At 45.1% G+C, this 20631-nt stretch overlaps 1 protein-coding gene across 3 annotated transcripts in view; it reads right to left on the bottom strand.

Annotated features, from left to right (window-relative positions):
* Nucleotides 1-482: 482 nt before the first annotated feature.
* The window catches only part of EDA (ectodysplasin A), a 69972-nt gene continuing 49823 nt past the window's right edge, over nucleotides 483-20631 (bottom strand). Inside the window, exons 3-8 of one of the 3 annotated variants that reach the window (XM_062639978.1) lie at nucleotides 11567-11596; nucleotides 8402-8581; nucleotides 7122-7156; nucleotides 6677-6728; nucleotides 3701-3831; nucleotides 483-1689 (exon numbers count right to left, since the gene is read on the bottom strand). In XM_062639978.1, coding sequence (XP_062495962.1) covers nucleotides 1438-1689; nucleotides 3701-3831; nucleotides 6677-6728; nucleotides 7122-7156; nucleotides 8402-8581; nucleotides 11567-11596 — 680 coding nt within the window. In that variant the 3' untranslated portion in view covers nucleotides 483-1437. The remainder of the gene's footprint in view (nucleotides 1690-3700; nucleotides 3832-6676; nucleotides 6729-7121; nucleotides 7157-8401; nucleotides 8582-11566; nucleotides 11597-20631) is intronic. The other 2 variants (XM_062639980.1, XM_062639979.1) reach the window with 2 other exon arrangements.

Genomic DNA, 20631 nt, shown 5'->3' with positions numbered 1-20631 from the left:
ACTGCTCTACCATCTTCAGTTTTTGAAGACAAAAACATGCTCTGAAATGAAATCCAGTTAAAAAAACCCACCCAACACAACCAAGCACAAGCCAAGGCATGACACAAAAGAACAATTAGCGCTTCAGCCTCTTCCTCAGCTCAAACACATCTATAGCTTTAGGTCTCCCCAGTTGAGGGGAGGTAACGGGAGAGAGTTGCTCAAGAAGCCAAAAGAAACAATAGTGTCCCAGCACTTCTATTAGTCACCAGAAATCGAGTTATGACTAGACTCAGCAGGGCTCAGAGAAGAGAAAAAGTGGTGACTTCATGCTGGACCAGGCTTTTTAAATGCTGCTTTTTTTTTTTGGTTTGCTAGAGACTCCATCACCACTTATTAGAGCATTTTAGGTAGAAGGGTGCCAAAAGGAAAGGGGGAGGCTGGAGGAAGGACAAAAACCACATCTGAAAGCAGGACAGTTGCTATTAAAACAGAAAAAAAAATCCTGTTTGAATATTTTATTCTTAAACATGACAAACTTCTTCAGAGTGTTTTCACAAGTACTCGTGTCTACGTGGCTCACTGAAGCCTGTAGAAATGTGTTCTGGTTTGCAAAATATTCATTAAAAAGGCCCCCCAAAATCCCCCAAACCAAAACCCCAACAAAACACAAATTGCTGTAACAGCAGCAGTACTTTAAGGCAGCCCCTGTTAGGGCAAGGTATACCTCTGGGGTAATGGCAGGAGCTGAAAGTAGCAGAGGTGCTGGAACCGGGCATCAGCATTTTCTTTGGGGCTTGGTGATTTCTGGAATGTGGAAGCAGTTTCCTATCTGCTAAGCCTGCTCTATTAAGTATTCCTCTTCCTCTCACACTTCTTTTTGCAGCCTGCTTCCAAGTTCTAGGCAGAGGCACTTCGCCTTCCTTGCTCACACTCCTGAGGATGAATGTAAACACCACTGACCCTTCTCTTAGTCACCTCCCTTTGCACCCTGTGGCCATTCCAGTCTGAACTGGGAAGGCAGAAAACCAGAAATCCCCTTTCCTTCTTTCATTAGCATGCAGAAGCAGGAGTGCCTGGATAGGACAATTTGGACATTAGTCTGTCTTCTCCCGCTACCGCCTGGGATGCTCTTGCTAGTGCAACATAAAAGCAGAGACCCACACAACTCTCAACAAGCCTCGTGTGAAGATCACAGAGCAGAGTATCAGTGCAGTAATACTTGAAATACTGAGACAAGGCAGACACAACAGCCTTTCTTTCTCACAATGCTTTTTGATCCAAGTCTCCATGCAAGTCACAGAAGACAATTGTGCTTCCTGCATTCACATACAGGAATAAATAGCTCTGGATCAGTTTTCTTTATGGCCGGATTACAGAACCCCCTGAAATACTGATACGCTTATGAACAGCAGCACTGTGCAGTTCTGTGAGTATCCTTGGACATGCCAAGTTCATCTAGGATGCTGGTGCATCTCCTAGGCGTATGGCCCCAAAGAAAGTCGTGTGCTTGCTCATGTTGATGGAGATGTCAGCATGGACCATTTTCACAGCAATCTTCTGCCTGGCTTTGAGGAGGCAGACCCCAGCTGTATAGCAGGTATTGAAGTTGGTCTTGCCGGTCTCAATACTCCGAGTGCATTGCAGAAAGGGCTTTTCATCCACCACCACCTCATAGCTGGCAAAATCTGTGAAGTTTATGTAGTATACCTGATGTGAAGCAGGAAGAAGAAAGGTGTTAGGGAGTTACTTGTGAGCACAGAACAAGTCCACGTTCCTTTCACAGGTAAATGTATGTTCCCTCTGCTAACAATTCTTTCGTTGGCCCCAAGACACCTATACTCATGGGAGATTGACTTGTTTGAGGTAGAAAGAACCCCAAGCCAACCAAACATGAGGAAACTCTGTATTCCACTTCATGTAACACTAGCATGCAAGAATCTGTGAATCCTTGTATCTAAGGCTGAGCTATGAATGCTCGCTTTAGAACCTGCTTATTACAGGAAAAATTACAAACCTGCACAGGCCTAGTTACAAAAATGTATGGACAACCCTAACTGCCACAAACAGCTTTTCATCCAACAAACAGAAATACTTTAACTGAAGTCCTCTTGCACTTACCTGGCCAGTCCTGCTTTCTGGGTCCCATGAGCCTCCTTTAGTGCTGACATCAAAAATGCCCTAAGATGTACTGAGAGTTGCCTTCTTTGTAATTGGACTTGAGGTGCTTTCAAAGGCATAAGCTACTACAGGGAAGACACCCTCCCAACCTCCACAGCTTGGAAGCAAATGCCCTTGTAGTGTTTCTACTGATTTAATTCTTAGACCTAGTGCCTAAGTCCCTGTGACTCCATTAGTTGTTACTTAACCATCTCCCCCACACTGATTCTGAAGAACTGTGAGATGCATGAGAAAGACCTGTCCAAAGAATTCAGTCCCAGGGAGCTGCTTCTTCCTGATAGAAGAAAACCAGCATGTGCCAGATGCATCTGCCAATTCTTCTTAGCCTAAACCCTGCAACCTCAGAAGCTATACAAGACTGCTTTTCCCTTGGCAGACTACAAGGGAAGCACAACATTGTGGCCAACAACTAGCATTAAGCTTATTTTGCTCAGGAAACAATTATACTTTGGCCCTATACTAACATAGAGTTAGTTTTCCTGTCCCCATCCAAGCTAGACACGTAACCACTTCCATGGAAGAGCACCTAAACTGACAGCCACAGCCCACCTTATCAGACTTGGCACAGTCCCCAGTGGGGCTGCCAACTGAACAGAGGCAAATCATGAGCAGGAGGTAGTATTAGAAGCCTGAAGCAAGGTGGAAGCTGTTGAATTGTGGTTGTTACACAGAAACCCTCTTGTCTTGTTAAAATCCGTCCCAGAAACTGGCCATGTTTTTCAGCCTACAGCTGGGTGGACACCCTGCATTTCTGGAAGGGAGGAGTTCACACTGAACACCACTCAGCAATTCTGTTGAGAGATTTGCAAGACCCTGGGAGCAGAGCGTTACATGACAGTCCATCTCCTGCAGTTTACTTGAATGGGGAGAGGAAATTATGTCTTAATTAGCTTATTACTACATCATAATGCAATAATTTATTACTTTGTTTAGCCCTTCTTGCAGAAGCAGGTCAGTACATCCGTTGTTGGTACCAACTAAAGCAGAGCTGAGCCATCCCACCGCACAATGTGGTGCATCCTGCCAGTCTGCAGCTACACAAAGTAGGTGGAGGCAAAATGGAGTTACCCGAGCTGGAGTTCGGCCAAGCCACCCGGGCTGAGAGTCCTATGCTTACAAAGAGTGACATGGCTTCAAAATGATCACGAGTAGCCAGGGTTTTGGTCTGGCATCTCTTTTAAAGCACAGAGCCAAGCATCCTGCTGGGACCCTTGTTCTGCACAGAGGTTTAGATGGGCTGGTGAATGACTGCACAGGCAACATGGAAGATTGAAAAAAGGCATTGGTGGCATGTGGGGACTGGCTGGGAGTTTGCACGTGTTTTGGGAACTAATCTCTTGTGGCTGGTGTCACGGTGAAACGTGTGACCTTGCACTTTGAAACTTAACATCTTTCTCCGACACACACCTCCTAGAGCACGAAGCGGTTAAAAGTACATACAAGTTCTTGGCATTTGCTAGTTGTCTGGAGCCCTCTCGTGGTTCATGCAAGGCTTCCATTGGAACACAAAAATAGGAGTTAGGCCTAGGACCGTACTCACTTCTACCTGACTATAGATGAAGTATGTGCCGTCCACCAGTACCTCCAGCTCCCCACTGCGTGCATGCAGCTTAAACACCTTGGGATTCATAGTGATGCGAGACCAGTCATTGAGGACTCCACCTGAAAGATCTCAGTATGAGAAAATGGCAGTCACTCAGTACCTGTCAATGAAAAGCGCAGGAGCACAGAAATACAGTGACATTGCAAGGTTTCACACACAACAGCTGCCACAGACTCAGGCTGAAAAGTCAAGTCATACAGTAAGAAAATCCCAGAATTAAAGACCACAGTGTGTTAGTTTGGACTCCCCTCCATAGCTCTAATGGCATCATCACTTGCTGACACCCATTTCGTTCAGTGCCAGCACAACTGGGTTACATCTCTGCTTGTCCTCAACAACAGTGGTTCTCCTCATCCTTGAAAATTCAGCATATAGCCTTTTGTGCTACACTGCGTTCATCCCCTTGCCTCCTCCTGACACTAAGTCAAGCTTACTATCATATTTGAGTGTTTTACAGGCCTGAAAACATGCTCTCAGTATCATCCCCACTCTAGAGCAATGACACTCCAGCACATTCAAATCAATCCTGCTACTGTAAGGCTGCTTGCTAAGACTTTTTAATGCACCTGAGAGGCCAAGGGCTGATTCTTCACACTATTTTTGCATGTTCAGCCACTGATCCCAAAGGACTTACGGCGGCTGTGATTATAACAGCACTTCTCCAGGTGCCTCCTGAAAAGCGTCTGTTCATAGCCCTTGTAAAAACTTTGGTACTGGTGACTTCCCTGATATCATGGAAGAAACTCTGCAGCAGAGGCAGGACCAGGATCCAGTTCTCCAAGAAGGACCCTCCACTGCCATCACCCGCCCTTGATACCATTGAATCTCTTCCTCTACTTCCCATCTCATTTATCCCCCTTCCCACATCTCTCTTCCCAGCTTCCACACTAAATAAAGCAGAGCTTCAGCAGACAGTGTGCTGAAAACCACATCAACAGATACGTCCTTGAGGACTGCAGCAAGGCTAGGATGACAACAGTGATTCCTCACAGGAGTGGGGACTATATGTGGACAATCTCTTAGTGCTGCTGGCCTGGAAGATGCTCTCAGCAGAAGTGTCATGACACAGCCTTCACCCTCAGTCTATGCCTTGAGTTCATCCCTAGAAGAAAACTAGTCCTTACAGCAAAAGAGGCAATAGTGTTATGGGGAAAATTGTGTGTAACTATGGGGCTGCACCATCTGTCAGGACACATCTGTGCATGGAGGTTAACTTAGGGTTACACAATTGATTTTAATTCTGGCATTCCTTGACTTCAATATTCTTGACTTTGTAACTAGCATTACTTTAACAAATGCTTTGTCATTACATTTGCTAGGTTTTTAAAAGCCAAAACAACAGCAACAAAGTACGAAATCGCATCATCTCACACCACATTAACCCTTAACTGGGGTCCCCACTCAACATGGTCAGGGATTTCCTGATCCATCACCCAGTCCTCTGGCACTGGAGCAGATGGACTAACTCACAACGTGAGTAGGCCTCTGTTCTCTGGACAAGGCAACGAGCAGACCCAGAGGACACACTTCACCCCGAGCCCTGAACAGAGCCATTCTCTCTAGATGCCTTGTTCTATCAAATGCAACTCTCTTCCTCCCAGCCTTCATCTGGTTTTCGCTCCCTGCCCCCAGTCACACACCAGCCAGGCTGTCAGCTGGACAGCATTAATGGCTCACAGCCTCAGATTGTTCCCAAGCAGCAGGGAAGGACACTCACAGGGCAATTCCCACTCTTAGAGAGTAGCATACTCTGTAAACATACTGGCTTCTCATTAATAAAGGGATAATTACTTTTTGAACGTAAGCAAACCAGCATCTTTTCCATTCTATTGTTCTTGGGAATGGTCAGTTTCCTTTTTTGTTTTGGGGAGCTTTTCTCCACCCCGCTGTATGCATACTTCCATAACCATGAGAAGTTTCAGCTCTCTCAGCAAATGTCTGCTGAAAGAGAGAAACTGCCTTTCAACAGAAGCAGGGTCCAGCCCTCCTCATCCCATGCACGGGGCAGAAGTTGGCAGACAGGGGGTCCTTCAGTCCTGTCTCTGCTGCCCCAACCCTTGCGAGCTGCAGCCCTCCAGGTCTGGCATGGGGGTACATGCCCCAGGGCTGCTGCCCACATTCCCTAGGGAGCTGCACATGGTGGCTTAGGCAGGGGACAACACAGCCAGCTCCTCTCCCGCACAGCCAGACATCGTGAGCAGGGAAGCAGCAGCTAATGAATGAGACCCAGCTGTTGGCAAGAGGAACTGGAGCACAAATTGGACAGGGATCTGGGAAGGAAAGAGGAGAGAAAGGAGGTGCCTGTGGACGTGAATTGGCTTGGCAGGACTTGAGCTTAAAAGCTTAAAACATTGTTGGTGGGGGTAGAGATGCACAAGGGGCCATGGAGGCTGCATGCGTGCATGCTTGAAGCATAATGCAGGAGGAGCCAGTGGCCATGCACCTCTGTCTCCTCACACTACAGCTGTGCTTTCCCCTGCCTTAAATTACTGGGAACATGCGAGAACACAGGCTGATGGGGCTAAGACAAGAAAAGGATACACTGAGGGCTTTAAATAGAATAGAGTGAGAAAGAAGGCTGGCCATCGAGGGGCTGAGGAAAACTAATGATATGACAGCAGGCTGAAGGAGGCGCAACATCTGACGGGAGGTCAAGGAGAAGGGAGATTCAATGGGACAGAATTACTGGGATGTACAAGGTAGAGGTCACCTGGGAGGTAAACAGGAGAGCAGGTGAAATGGGGATGGAGACTCAACAGAAGACTGGGGTCTGGGAATCAGATTGTCTCCTGGGGAGGCCAACAGCAGGGATAGTCAGGGAGTGGTGTTGCAGGATGGATTTAGACCCAGGTATGAGGCTATGGGTGCAGGATGGGCTCTTTCCAGTAACTGCCAATATAATGAGACCCTTACCATTCTTCACTTGGATTGCTGAGCCTTGGCCTTGGAGGTGGACCACAGCTGGCTGCAAACAAGAGCACAGGGATTTAAACTCAATAGGATACTGCATCATTTTACAGTCATACAACACACCTCCACAGCCCTGGTGACCAGTACAGAGGCAGGATAGTACCTTGAGATCATCCACACTTTTCATAAATGAAAACAAAAGCTCAGACAACAACACGTTTAAGTACTGGAGAAGAGGCAAGAAGCCCAAGACAGATGAACATGGCTTTCTTTTGACCTATGAAATGGATGAGCTCAGCCACTTTGTGTAACTCTGATCTGGCACAGGCAGGAAGGGGTGGTTTTTTTCAGAGCTATACCACTGAACATAACATTAGCAAACATAGGTGGCTATGGTTACAAAAATCCAGCCAAAGCGGAGTTTTTCCCTGGAAAGAAGATAACTAACCTGGATGTCTCTGGAGCCGGCTTTGTCTGTGGCACCTGCAAAATACAGTTTCACATTATTGAAGAGGAAGCTTGAAAGAGCTGCAGTAAACACTCCTATAAATAAAACTTCTCCCAAAACAACCATGAAACCACCATTTTTAACAGGAGGACAACAGTACCAGCAGTATGGGGTGCAGCTTAATGTTAAAAAGTACATAAACAAGAAAGAGTCATCTTACTTTTTCCTATTTATTCCTGCATTTCTGTCTAACATCATCAAAATTCTCCACTATTCAACCAGTTTCCACTAGAAGGAAAAGTTGCACAACCCTTTTCCTGATCAGCAGTGGCAATAAAGCCTCTTGGCTGCAAAGATTACAAGTTTCACTCTGCAGTAACTCAGGTCATTCATTGCATTCAAGCTACATGCTGAAATATCTTTCCTCCGAAAGCCAAATCTCTATTAAAGAGAAGATGCTTGTGGGCAGCACTCTGGAGTGCTAAGGACCTCATGCTGCTCCTGGCTTCTGATTTGACAGTTCCAAGATATAAACTGAGAAGTCAACCAAGTTTTCCCTTCAGAGCCATGGAGCTATAGTGTAATAGTCTTGATTTCTCTGAAGATGCATTTTTTAATACTAGACTGTTATATATACACATATAACATACATGTAACAAACAATATGAAACCTATGTGAACTTCTACAAATCTGCATTTTAAAGAGTTATTAAATTTAGGGAATTTAACAAAATACTTGGCACATGACTCCTTGGAGAAACAGTATGGTGGAGATACAAAGAAACAAAGAAAAAAGAAACCAAGAACTGCAGGAAAAAAAAAACATATTTTCATCTGGCTGGTATGGGAGTCAAGCTTCCTCAGTTTGTGTGGCTCCAGGGCTGGCTGAATGGCTTTGCGTTACCTTAACGGGATTCCCACAGGGAAAAGCCACCTTGCAGCCAGGACATGGATCACTGGCAGACTTCAGTAGGATGCTTAAAAGCATCTGAGGCTCCAGAGGTCTTTGCCGCTCCTTCTCTGCATCCTCATCCAACAGGCACCCCGTGCCCATGGCATCACACCCTAAACCCCTGCTGCCCCTGGGGCTCCTCTCATTTCCCCAAGGACGAGCCCAGGAACACCCGAGTCCCACACAGGGACACTGCACCGTCGCATGCAGGCACCCTGCTGTCCTCAGATGGAAACCCGGAGCTCTGATTTATTTGTACAGCACCAGCACCTCCTGCATGCAAGCAGCGTGCAAAGGCTCTGACCAGTAAAGGGGATAAGTCCCTTACCTGAGGGGCCCTGCAGCCCAGGGGGTCCCTGGGGGCCCGGTGGCCCAGGGGGGCCGGGTGGTCCCATGACGGTTGTGCCGGGAATCCCAGGGATGCCGGGAATGCCGGGGGGACCCTGGGGCCCAGGAGGACCTGGTGGCCCTTGGGGACCATTTGGCCCTGGAGGACCAGCCTTCTTACCTGAAAAACAGAAGGTTAAATGTTAGCTTCTCAGCATGCCAAGGTGGGATGGTCTTTTACCCACAAGAAAGCCCCAAGAACAAGGCAGGCAGAAGACTGGGGATGGCTCATTGGTGACTGGAGGGCAGGGACAAAGAGCAGCACCCAACCGGCCAGGGTGGGGGTCCCACGGCTCCGCACCATGAGGACAATGCTGCCAGCAGGGCAGAAGCAGGTCACCGCTTTGCAGGCTCCTTCCAATGGATATAACTACATTTAAACGAGGCACATGCACTCTCCAAGGCCTCCCAAGAGATGGAGACTCAGATGGTTTCTGCCCCAGAGCTCTGGCTGCAGCCGTTCCCTGGGTACCCTACTCTTGGCACAGGGCTGGGGGGGGTCCTCAGGCAAGGTTGGGACAATCCCTTTAGACCAAGTGTGTGCCACAGCGCAGCACGGTGAGAGGTGGAGTGTTGAAAGTGGAGGTGAACCACTGCAGTTTCTCAGTTTTCCGTTCATTTTGATGGCAAACAGTTGCAATCTTTTCTACCTGCTGCATACGCGTGCATTAGCGTACAACCCCCATGGCTTGGTCTCCTGTCTGAGGGACAGAGGTGCCTCCAGAGGGCAGTTCAGAGCTGAACTTCAGCGGCCGAGTGCCCAGGGTGTTGCAGGAAGCATCCCCACACTGCTTGGGGCCGAAGAGGCACCTCTCTATGGTGTCATGAAGAGGCACTTAACGTGCGCGAAGTTGATGCCTCAAGATCATCAAATGTGCATTCTGGGCTTTGGATGGAGGGGTAAGGGAAGCACTAACCCAACGAGGAGGGTGAAAGCACTGACAAATTGCCACAATCCTCAAACACATCTCACCATGTGGTCCCAGAGGGGGAAACAGCACAACCATGTAAGTGAAGACTCTTAATCCAACTTTCAATCCACACAGTGGACTGAAACAAGGTTTGAATGGAAAGCCTGACCTGTGCTCTCTGGATGTTCCAGATCCCTGATAAAATTATGTTATATTGATGCAGCTTATAAAATGCAACTTTAACAGCTTTTATGCCAAATAGCTTTATTAACTTAGGAAAATTGCTGCAACAAAGTCCACTGCAGGACAGAATGAAATACTTTTTTTGATGACAGCAGCAGTTAGGATATGAAATAATGATCATTGGAATGGTTTCTGAGTACATTTATGTACTTGTTTCTCTCCTAAATATTCATGTTTGTCATGGAACAAAACAAGGCAAACCCCATCTATTTTAGTTAGCACAGAAGTGGAGATCTCCAGATGAACACTAGCCATGAACAAGGACACATGAAAATCGGCACAGGACAACCATGTGGTTTAGTGTCACTGTGCAAAGAACTAAGTTAAAGTAAGCACAGATGATTAAAGTAATGTAGTACCCTCCAAGGATGGGTTTCTTACCTGCAACAAATCATTTGCAGCAGTATTTCTGCCCAGGTTGGTAGCTGTGCCTTCAAACCTGGGCTGGCAACAGGCCAGCTTTCCTCTAATCCAGCGATTCTCCTCCTCCTTGGGATAACGACACACTTTGGAAACTATCACCTTGAATCAAACCCCTTACCTATTTCCCCTAAAGCACACTCGCTAAATTCTTCTCATTCACGTCCCCTTAGATATAGGCCATTGCCATGAAGGATTCACATGCAGCAAGTCAGGAATCCTGCTGCTGTCACTCCTTGCTTTCCTTTCCAAGAGGGATGCACATTACAACGGGTTTAACTGATCTGTCTCAGAAATGGGATCTTCTACTAAATGGGCTGATAGTTCAGTAGTAAAAACAACAGTTTCTAACTGTGGAGTTTGTATCCAAGGACACAAAGTGATCTGATGTGCTATTAAAGTACCACAGACATGCAAAGCTCAGCTGCTCTTCCTGCACAGGTCATGGTGGTGGGTTGGACTGGGAAGGTCTCCTGAGGGATGAACAAAGTGCTGACCACCTAACGCTCCTGTTAATCACAGATACATTGGGTGCAGTAGGCAGTAAGCAGTGAGTTGACATGGCACACGTCAACTATGCTTTGCTGTATAGGCTTGGCCGTGAGCATGCAATGTGTGTTGATGCCTGTGTGAGCCCCTCAGTGGATGAGGCTTCAGGAGCGGCACAGCCTCAAGCTGCACACAGCTCCTGCACTTCTCACAACCTACAAGCCATTGTGATCGCACACCATGTACACATGGTGACAAGGAGCAGAAAGGGGTAATCTGTGTTTCCTTGGAATCAAGACTGCAGCATATTTGTGCTTACAAAGCAACTCAGATTCCCTGACTCACTCAAGGTCCTGGTAGCAAGTAAGTGTATGACCAAAAGCATTCCCCAGGAGTCCTACACAAACAAGGATGGCATCAGACACCCCATGGAAATACGGGTGTGCGTCCTGAATAGACCAAGTCACAACAAGTCATTGATAAGCATTTTAAAAAATACCCAACTACATTGCAAACAGCTTGAGGAATGTAAGGAAGTCAAGACAAAATATCTATGGGCTGACCAACACTCAGAACAGACACATAAAATAATACTTGTGAGGTTAATGCACAAGCAGAAGTAAGATGCAGAGGTTATCTATGCTGACTTTGATGGGTCTGAAGGAGACCCCAACTTGGAGCAAGATGCATGGTAGGATAAGGATGAAAGCTAAAGATGTTTCATTAAAGACAGCCTGGCAAACAGCAAGTGGCTCCTGATAGCTGATATCTTCATCATTACTTCAATACAAGGTAATTGTTTTCTGTTGGTTTTTAAAGAAGGTTTTAACGAGCCCTGTGCTCCGGTTGTACAGCCCTGCCACGGCAATGAGGGTGCACAAGAGCAGCTCATGGTCTGTGTTGTGTGACCAAGCACCACGTTACTCCCTGTCCTTCCTGCAGAGGGAACCTGCTGGTGGTTTCTCCTTTGTGTTGGCTAAAGAGGAGTCATAGCCGGGTAATACAAGCACAGAAAGGAAAATTAAATCAGAACTCAGACTTACCCTTTTTCTTGTTTTTCACTGAACTTGGACCTACAGAGAACAAAAAAAAAAACAAACCCTAGTGAAATTCAGTGATCATCCCATCTTAGACAATCCCCCCGCCCTCAGCACCCACTGATCCAGAGGGTGTTTCTCCAGAGCTGGAACAAAATTCACAACAAAATCAGTAAAGCCAATTTATGTAGTCTCTTGTTTTCTACAAACCATTGCGGTGGAGGTATGATGATTTTACTGGTGCCCAGATCTTTACCCTCTCTCACATTAGCAATCTGTGGCTGGTATGATGCAAGTGAGTGAGTTTTGGTGGGCACCTCTTCCCTGTATTGCAAAGATGAGTTAAACCACATGCCTGTGGCTAACAGCAAAGCTCCGATGACAGATGCTTTTCAGCCTTAAGCCAGAGCGATACTAACTTAATTCTGGCTCTTCTGAACACTGCTCAGACTTTTGCCCAGAGATTTGCTGTATGTATCCCCCCGATGCTGCTGATGGAAGCACAGCACGTCAAACCTTCACACTGCAGAAATCCTGAGACTCAGCAGGAACCATTCAAAACTACAGTCCCTAAATAGCAGATTATTCTTCAAGTGGACAATGGATGCATTTGTGGTCTGTGCAGCCATACACAAATTGTCTCTCTTGGCTTGAAATCACAAAGCTTAACATTTAAAGCTGACATGCTTCCCGATGAGGGCAGGTTAGAAGAAAGCATAACACAGCTCTCAGCTTAGAGCAGTAACCCAAATACTTATGAGCCAAGTTGTTTAAAAATAATAAAATACTTATAACAACAAAAGCAAATGATTAGCATGAACTGGCTTTTTAAAACAATGAAAATACAAGGCTCCCTAGCAAGAAATGAAAATATTTATAGTGAAGCTGAAAAACTACATTACTTTTTGAGCAGAAGCTGAAGTGTGAAACACATCCCATTGCTTCCTCAAAAATTACTCATGGATGGGAATGAACTGCAAAAATCCCCAAATATTCCCTTGCTGTTCACCAGTGAAATCCCTCTAAAACCTGGGTTTAAACACACATCGAAGATGGAAATCACCTTTAAAGGAGATAAATTTGCAATGAATGGAAGGTAATGAGGTTGCTTCAAGTCTGCAGTGGTAGAGAAAGACAAATTACCAGTTAATACAGAAGTGCCATGTTCCATGGCTAGTTAAAGAGGAGAGAAGGACCAGGGAAATGCCCAGCAACCTTACCAATGTCTCAACAGGAAGATTAATTAATTAATTTTAATTCATTAATACATTTAATTAATTAATTAATGCCTACATTCTGCTGTTGGGTCATGGGAAAAATACCACAGAATCATGCGTGTTGGAAGGGACCTCTGGAGACCATCCTGTCCAGCACCTGGCCAAGGCAGGGCCACCCAGGGCAGGTTACACATGTCCAGGCAGGTCTGCAATGTCTTCAGAGAGGGAGACTCCACAATGCTCCTGGGTGCTCTGCCACTCTCAACATCAAGAACTTCTTCTTCATGTTGAGGTGAAACTTGTGTTTTAGTTTATGGCCGTTGCTCCTTGTCCTGTCACTGGGCACCACTGAAAAGAGTCTGGCACCATCCTCCTAGCACTCACCTTTGAGATGTTCATATGCATTAATGAGATCCCCTCTCAGTCTTCTTTTCTCTAGACTAACCAGGCACAGCGCCTGCAATCTCTCACCAGAGACATGCTCCAGACCCCTGATCATCCTTGTGGCCTCTGCTGGACCCTGTTCCACTTGCTCCTTGTCTTCCTTGTACCGAGGAGCCCAGAACTGGACACAGCTCCCAGATGTGGCTTCACCAGGGTTGAGTAGAGGAGGACGATCACCTCCCTCGACTGCTGGCCACACTCCTCCCAGTGCACCGCAGGACACTCGTCCCTCCTGGCTGCCAGGGCACACTGCTGCCTCATGCTTAACTCACCATCCACCAATACTGCCAGGTCCTTCTCAGCTGAACTGCTTTCTAGCAGGTCAGTCCCCAGCCTGTGCTGGTACTTGGGGTTCTTCCTCCACAAGGGCAGTACCCTACATCTGTCCTTCATTAGGTTTATCTCTGCCCAATTCTCCAGCCTATCAAGGTCCCGCTGAATGGCAGCACAGCTTCAGGTGTATCAGCCACTGCCCTTGCTTCATATCATCAGCAAACTTGCCGAGGGAACGCTCTAGCCCTTCATCCAGGTCACTGATAAACAAGTTGAATAAGACCAGACCCACTATTGATCCCTGGGGAACACCAGTGACTACAGGCAGTAATCAACTGGATTCTACTCCACTGATCACAACCCTCTGAACTCTGACATTCAGCCAGTTTTTGATCCACCCCACCATCCATTCTAACCCATGCTTCCTAAGCTTATCTATGAGGATGTTATGGGAGACAGTGCCTCTCTTCCATTAGATGGTATTATCCAATTTATTATTTCTGTTAATTTACTTTTTTTGTTTTACTAATCTATATCTTCACAGTATTAAAACACACAGAAAGGACACCACACAGGTTTATAACAATGCCAGTCCCAGTATCTTGCTAAGGAGCAATACTGAAGCCAACCAGCAGATCCAGCACCAGCAGATGAGCTACAAACCCTCTCATGTTTGGCAAACACCGACAGGCTCCTCTTTTTGCTTCTGTGCTGCCGAATGAGCCACCATCACCCCAGCGATCTCCTGGCCCTCATCTCAGGCACCAGCCAGTTGATAACGTTCTCAGTGAAGAGGAAAAAAACTGTCTGGGGGATGTAATTTAAAAAAGCCCAACACAGCAAGTAAAATGCAAGTGCTGTGTATGTGTCTCTTCAGACCTCGGAGTCACGAGAGTTTATTTCATGTTATATATATCACACCATTAGCGCTATAACCAGAGTGAAAGTACAAATAGCTGTGGCGAGCCAAACACATTTGAAATGGATGGAACCAATTAGCTTCAAAGATGAATGGGAGGAATGAGAACCACATGCGATGTCAATGTTCACAGTCTATATTACAACACACGCATCTGTTCCAGGCACGGCAGAGAGAGATGTTACGGCTGTGCAAGTGAATCTTTCGACAAACACAAAAATACTTCTGACATGAAAAAAACACAGTATTATTAGCCTTGGGAGCTTCTGAGTCTCTGGGGTTTGCATCTGTTCGTCTCCCAATAGGAGGGGGTGGATAATTTAATTGTAGCAGGGAGCCATAAGGTTCATCCGATACACCAGAAGACTGAATTTTCCTCATTTTTGCTCCAAACGGTAAACTCATCAGCTCTTCTTCAATTTAGTCTAAAATGGTAACAAAGCCTCCTACTGAGTTTGGGAAGCAGAGTGCCACCAAAATATCAGATCTATATTCCCCTCAGTACAAAAGGTGCTGAGGCATAAGGCTTGAAAACTTTACTTCATAGGTGTTGTCCCAACACCTGTGTGCAGAGGAGAAAAGAAACAAAAATCCTTTCTGTCGTGCTTTTCTGAGGCCACCCCCCAATATTTAAGCTATAAAGCTTGTTAAACGCTGCTGTGGTTGAATACATCTGACCCATTGGTTATCTGTTAATCGGTGGAGCAGGTTAAATACCTACAAGTTAATCAAGTGTAAATCTTTCCTACATCTTCTACACTGTAAATCCCATCTTGCCATCCCATTCCTGTGGAGAGGCTCCAGGTCTTAAAAACTTCTACAAGATCCAGGTTTATTTAGTGCAGTTTCATGGAGGCCATTAGATGACATGATACCAAGGAAGATCTATGAGAATACATGTTTTTTCCAGCTTCAAGATGCAGATCATAGACAGATGCACCATGTTCCTTTGCAGTATCAAAAGCCTTATAGAAAAACAAGTTACAGGATACCTACTGCTGGTACAGAGCCCACAGGACCTGCCATCTTCATGTAGGAGGAAATTGGTTTGACTTGAGTATTTCTCCACTGATCAACGTTGCCTGCTCCAGCTCTCATCACTGCTTTCAGGGGCTTCACTGCAGTGCATTTGAGGGTTTATTCCAGTCCCAAGGGGATCTGACAACAGCTCAACCAGTCACCCCTTCCCCAGCACCTCTTTTCCCTTCTTTATAAAAATAACCTCAAGTTTGCTTTTCTGGACTTTTCCTGCATCACCTCTGTTCCTTGTGATTTCCTTTAAGTCTCTGTTATGAATGTACTAGAGATCAAGGTCTTGGTCTTGACTGCTGGTATTAAACATGACAGCTACCCAAGCACAGCTATTTTTCTCCATATGTGCCTGTGCTTGCCTTTTGTGCTTTTTTCTGCTAATCCCACCTATTTCCCACCTCCTTTCCACATGCTGTCTGCTCATGTCTGAGGTCAGAGCAGACCCCAGACCTAGGGAAGTCCATCCCCTTCTACATTTCCTGGCTTTCATCTGAAATTAAATTTATGCTTATGCTCTAATCCCTCCTTGAAGAAACTGTCAGATCTGTTCAATCCTTCATTTTAACTTAGCTTTGCAGAGGAAGGAAAGTTGACAAGAACTGTTAATACAGAAGAGGACTGGGATATGAGAGAGGATAGGCTGAATGGCTTTGAGGGATAATAAGCACGGAATGAGATTCAGTCATACAAAATGCATGGTCCTATAAATTATATATACATAGGGTATAATCAACTTTTCTGCTGGATGGTGGAGCTCCTCAGATGGAGCTGCAGAGGACAACGTCTGCAGGCGGCAAGTTCCAGGAAAGGCTAAACCCTAAAATGGATCAGTGGAAATACTTCTGGCAGGCATGGGTAATATTGATGCCTCTCGGTAGGTAGGGGTGAAAATCTTGGGAATAATGCAGTCAGTCCTGATCATCTACATACAGAAAGATGTATCTACAATTTCACAGGAGGCCTTCTGGGAAGGTCAAGAAGAGCTCACCTGATTGACCATCCGTGCTAGGAAAAGGATGACAGCACCACTGGGAAGGGAGCTCCAAGCAATGCCGGTCACTTCCAGCAGAAGCACTATGGCCATGGGTTTTAGCAATGAGCCAGTCTGGATGCAAGCTTCTCACTTAAGCTGAAGAGAACGTTTGCAATAGATAAGTTTTTGTTGTGTAAAACAGCAGCTGTGGCCCAGCAAGCAGCAGAAGATATCTAACTGTGCTTCAGGGAGCAGGTTCTAGCCCCCAGCTCCGGCAGCCCTAGCATCTGCTGGATCATTTCCAAGGGCTTCATAAAAAAACCCCAACAGATGGTGATGCAACTCGAAGATATTATATATGACGTTTGCTCTTAAAAAGATTAATAGAGTTTACTTTCCCCCCTGTGATTTTTCTTTCTGCATGCTACACACTGTTATGATTTATTGTAAATACAAAAATATCAAAAACTTCTATACAACATATGCTGGTATAAATAGTATATTAAACCCCCCTGCTTTCACTTATTAGTTATGTGTGTGGATTGGTGAGAAATAGTTTAAATTCCTCCAAAACTGTTCAAACTGGTTTTATCGAGGGGAACAGATCTTTGTAATTACGCTTACTTTATAGAAAACCAGTGGAAGTTTGACCATTATAGAACTCAGTCAAACAAAGGACAAGTACCTAGGAAGACTCCTGAACTTTCTCAAATTCTCACTTGCCAAAAGCAGAACAAAGTCAAGGGGTGCCACTTACTGTATTCCAGCCGCATTCACATCCAATACAGAACAAAGACATGTCAAGGAATTCAACCAGTTTTGGGAAGGTGCACTGCAGCAACCACCATGTCCACTGTTCTCAACATTAACTGCTTGCCCCCAGAATTATTAAGCGTCCCTTTTCTATTTTCCTAGCACTAGGATATTATGGTATATCATCAATCTTCTTACCTAAGCACCACTCTGGTTTGGGGAATATGTAACACCAGGTAATACAACTGAGCCATCTCTGTATTACCATTACCGTTCTGCCCCTGAGAGATGAGAAGATGGACTCAGAAGTTACCCTCATCCCATATTACAAACAGAATCAGAGACAAAATCTTGATGATTAATGAGATATTAGTGTCTTCCAGAAAAGCCACATCACTTCTCACTTATAAAATAAGCATGAGGTGACCTGAAATCATTAAGTCCACAGCTACTTTCAAGATGAACATCTAATTTTGAAGATGAAAACAGAAATAGGGAGCTCTGTATGACTTATCTAATACACACATTTTCAAAACTATGTTGTCAAAGCTTTGTGCAATAAAAAAAAGCAGCTTTTTCTTTGAAATATGAGCTTCTGGCTGTAGTTGGAAGAAGAATATTAGGTTTAATGATCACTGTACTCAACAGCTATGGAAATTTGTGTAAAGTATTTTTCCAAACTCTGCTAACCATCTGGTTTAACAAAGAGACCGCTTGCTAAATCTCAGACAAAGCTCTGAATACTGCCCAAATCCACCAGTAACTTCTGGAGAATAGATAGCTAACAGAATCTGAAATAAGTTCCTGGACATTAGTTGAGATACCGTTATTAACGGAGAAGAAACAGAAGCCGAGCACAACAACCAGGCTGTGTAGTAGAGCAGATTAGTATCCCAGAACTCAGGTCCTGCTAATCATTCAACCCATCAACACAGGGTGTCTCCACCTCTCATAGGAAGCTCTGATCACCAAATGCCCTCCAGCTGGGAAAGTTTCCACCTCTCCAGGAAGTTCTCTGCAACTTGGGGCTTCCTAAGAAAAGGAGGTGCAAAGCATCTAATAGAATGTTACCATTCCAGAACCATGCCTGCGAATTAACCAGTCCTATCGACTTTCACAGATATTAAGACCAGAAGGAACCATTATGATGATCAAGTATTAAAAGAAGTCCACACTAAGCCTCCCATCAATCCCTCTATCTCTGTTTGACCAATACTAAAAATGGAAGGGATGGAAAGAAAAGCCAAGTGTTAACTGAGATTCCAAGTGATGAAGAATCGACTGTCTTCTTTGATGTAATTTGTCCCAATGAATAAGAACAAACCCCTCCATTTTAATCAAACCTCCAAAACTCATTTATGTCACTTACAAACTGGTGTAAGGATATTTGCTTCATTCACACGGTATGAGATATGTAAGGCTTCTCAAATATTTAAGTGCGGTGTTATTAATGCCAGACCATGGTGGAGTTGGGGAAAGAAGGATGTTAGCTCCCAAACACATGCTTAATCTAGAACATGTGGGTTTGGGGGAAGTTTGGAACCAATATGATTTCAACATTTTCAGGAAATTTGGTCTATCCAGATGAAAGCTTCTTGGACCCTACTGAAATATCAGTCAGCGATACAAACACTGAAACAAGATGGATTTTTTCCCTTCCCTGAAAAAGAAAGTGCCTTTTCACTAATTCCAGAGAAAAAGACAACAGATCTTGAGCAGCTTTGGTCTTATTACTCCAGAATATTTAGAAAGAATGGTAAATTATAGATCTAGGAAAATATCCTAGAAGTAAAACATATTGTGTGCTACTCAAAACTTCTGGCCTGCCTTGTTTTTTTTTTCCTTCTGGGGGGTGGAATGAAGAAGGGAGGTCTTCTGCTAAGTGTGGAGGAACGATGCTGCACACATTTATGGGCAGAAGGGATGCAATGTCCCCTGAAGTCAATAAATCTGAATATAAGGAGTACGCTACGTCACGGAATGGGATGCTAATTGTCCAAAGCAGTGGAAGGATGAAACAGTCCTGCTTTATATATGTATGTAAGGCAAAGCCTGGGGCCATTTCATATTTCCTCAGCCACCATTGTTGCTTTACTCTCTGCTTTTGTTTCAATTTTGTTTTAAACTCTTCAAAATAAATGTGCAAACACAGCCACCCTTAATTGCTTTTTTCTGGTTACATGTTAAATTGAGATGCTCCATGATGACATCTCATGAAGTAGTGTTCCCTCCTCGTCCTACACCTAACAGCATCTTCCTTCTACAGCAATACAAGCGTCATGCCTGGAAGACGATCCCAGCCTGCTGCTCTACCTTCACAGCACTTAAACTCTGCACAGTAGAAACACAAGCCCTGCATTTCAGAAGTCTTTGTTTAGTGCTAGCCTTCATACTCTGCCCAGTCATATTCTGGAGTTACAGGCCACTAAGTCCCCAAGGCTGGCTTGAAGCCAATTTATAGCTGATGCTTCTTCTGATACCCCACCCCTGTGCTGAATTAAACTGCTCAAAGCTAGTCTCCTCCAACCCAAGAGATCAAGCAGAGTTTGCAGCTCATCTTGGACTCTTTTGAGGCACTCCCTTGGCTACCACTACTTTTTGAGGCTATTTTTCATCTCTTTTATGGACTTTTTGCATGTCTCCATGTGTCTCCAGGGGACATATCCCACACTGAGGTCTCCCCCAACACTTGTGGGGCATGACACTGCTTGTTCAGAAGGTCTAAGAAGAGCTTGTGCATGAACACCAAAGGCTGAGAATCATTTCTCTTGTGGTGAGCTAGGTATGAGAGCGGCCTTCTGCTGCCTCACTGCTCTTCTCTGAGCAATGTGTCAAAGGATGAGCCTACATACATGTGTCATCCAGATGATCAGATGCTGCTCTAGGAGCTCCATGGATCAGTAGCTTGCTCCCTCCCTGTTCTTCTGATCCCATACACCAGACCTCAGTTCAAGCTTATCGGTCTGAAAACAAATGAAGAGAAGTCACAGCTCATCCCTACCCTATCTCTGGAGTCCCTGGAGTGACACTAGATGGCAGAGAGCCACAATCTCTCTTCCTCATAGAGCTTCAGATGATGTAAGATATTATCATGTAACAGGTTGGATGGGGTTTTTTTGGGCAATTTTTTCTCCTGCCAACACTCAGGTTTTTTTGCCTGGTTTGACAATTAAAAAACATGACATCACATCAAGGAATAACTTGCTCAAGCTCATAAGGAATGGGAGGACAGTTAAATGTAAATATGCAGAGATAATGGCTAACAGCAACAGTAGGTTGCTTATACCAATCTTTATAACAATCTTTAATAATATTAAAGGGAAACCAATCTTTGGTTACTACAGTTTGAGATTATCAGAACTGAAGTGTGAGCAAAAGAGACAGACCTAAGAGAGCATCACTCTACGCCGTTTCACTGATCCAGGTAAACGTGTCTTGTTGAGCAACCACCTTCTGCCAC

The sequence above is a fragment of the Pezoporus occidentalis genome, unplaced genomic scaffold, assembly GCF_034315485.1.
Source record: "Pezoporus occidentalis ecotype Australia unplaced genomic scaffold, CSIRO_AGI_Poc_V1 ctg63, whole genome shotgun sequence".
Lineage (NCBI taxonomy): Eukaryota > Metazoa > Chordata > Aves > Psittaciformes > Psittacidae > Pezoporus > Pezoporus occidentalis.
This window is presented reverse-complemented; position numbering and strand designations above follow the sequence as displayed.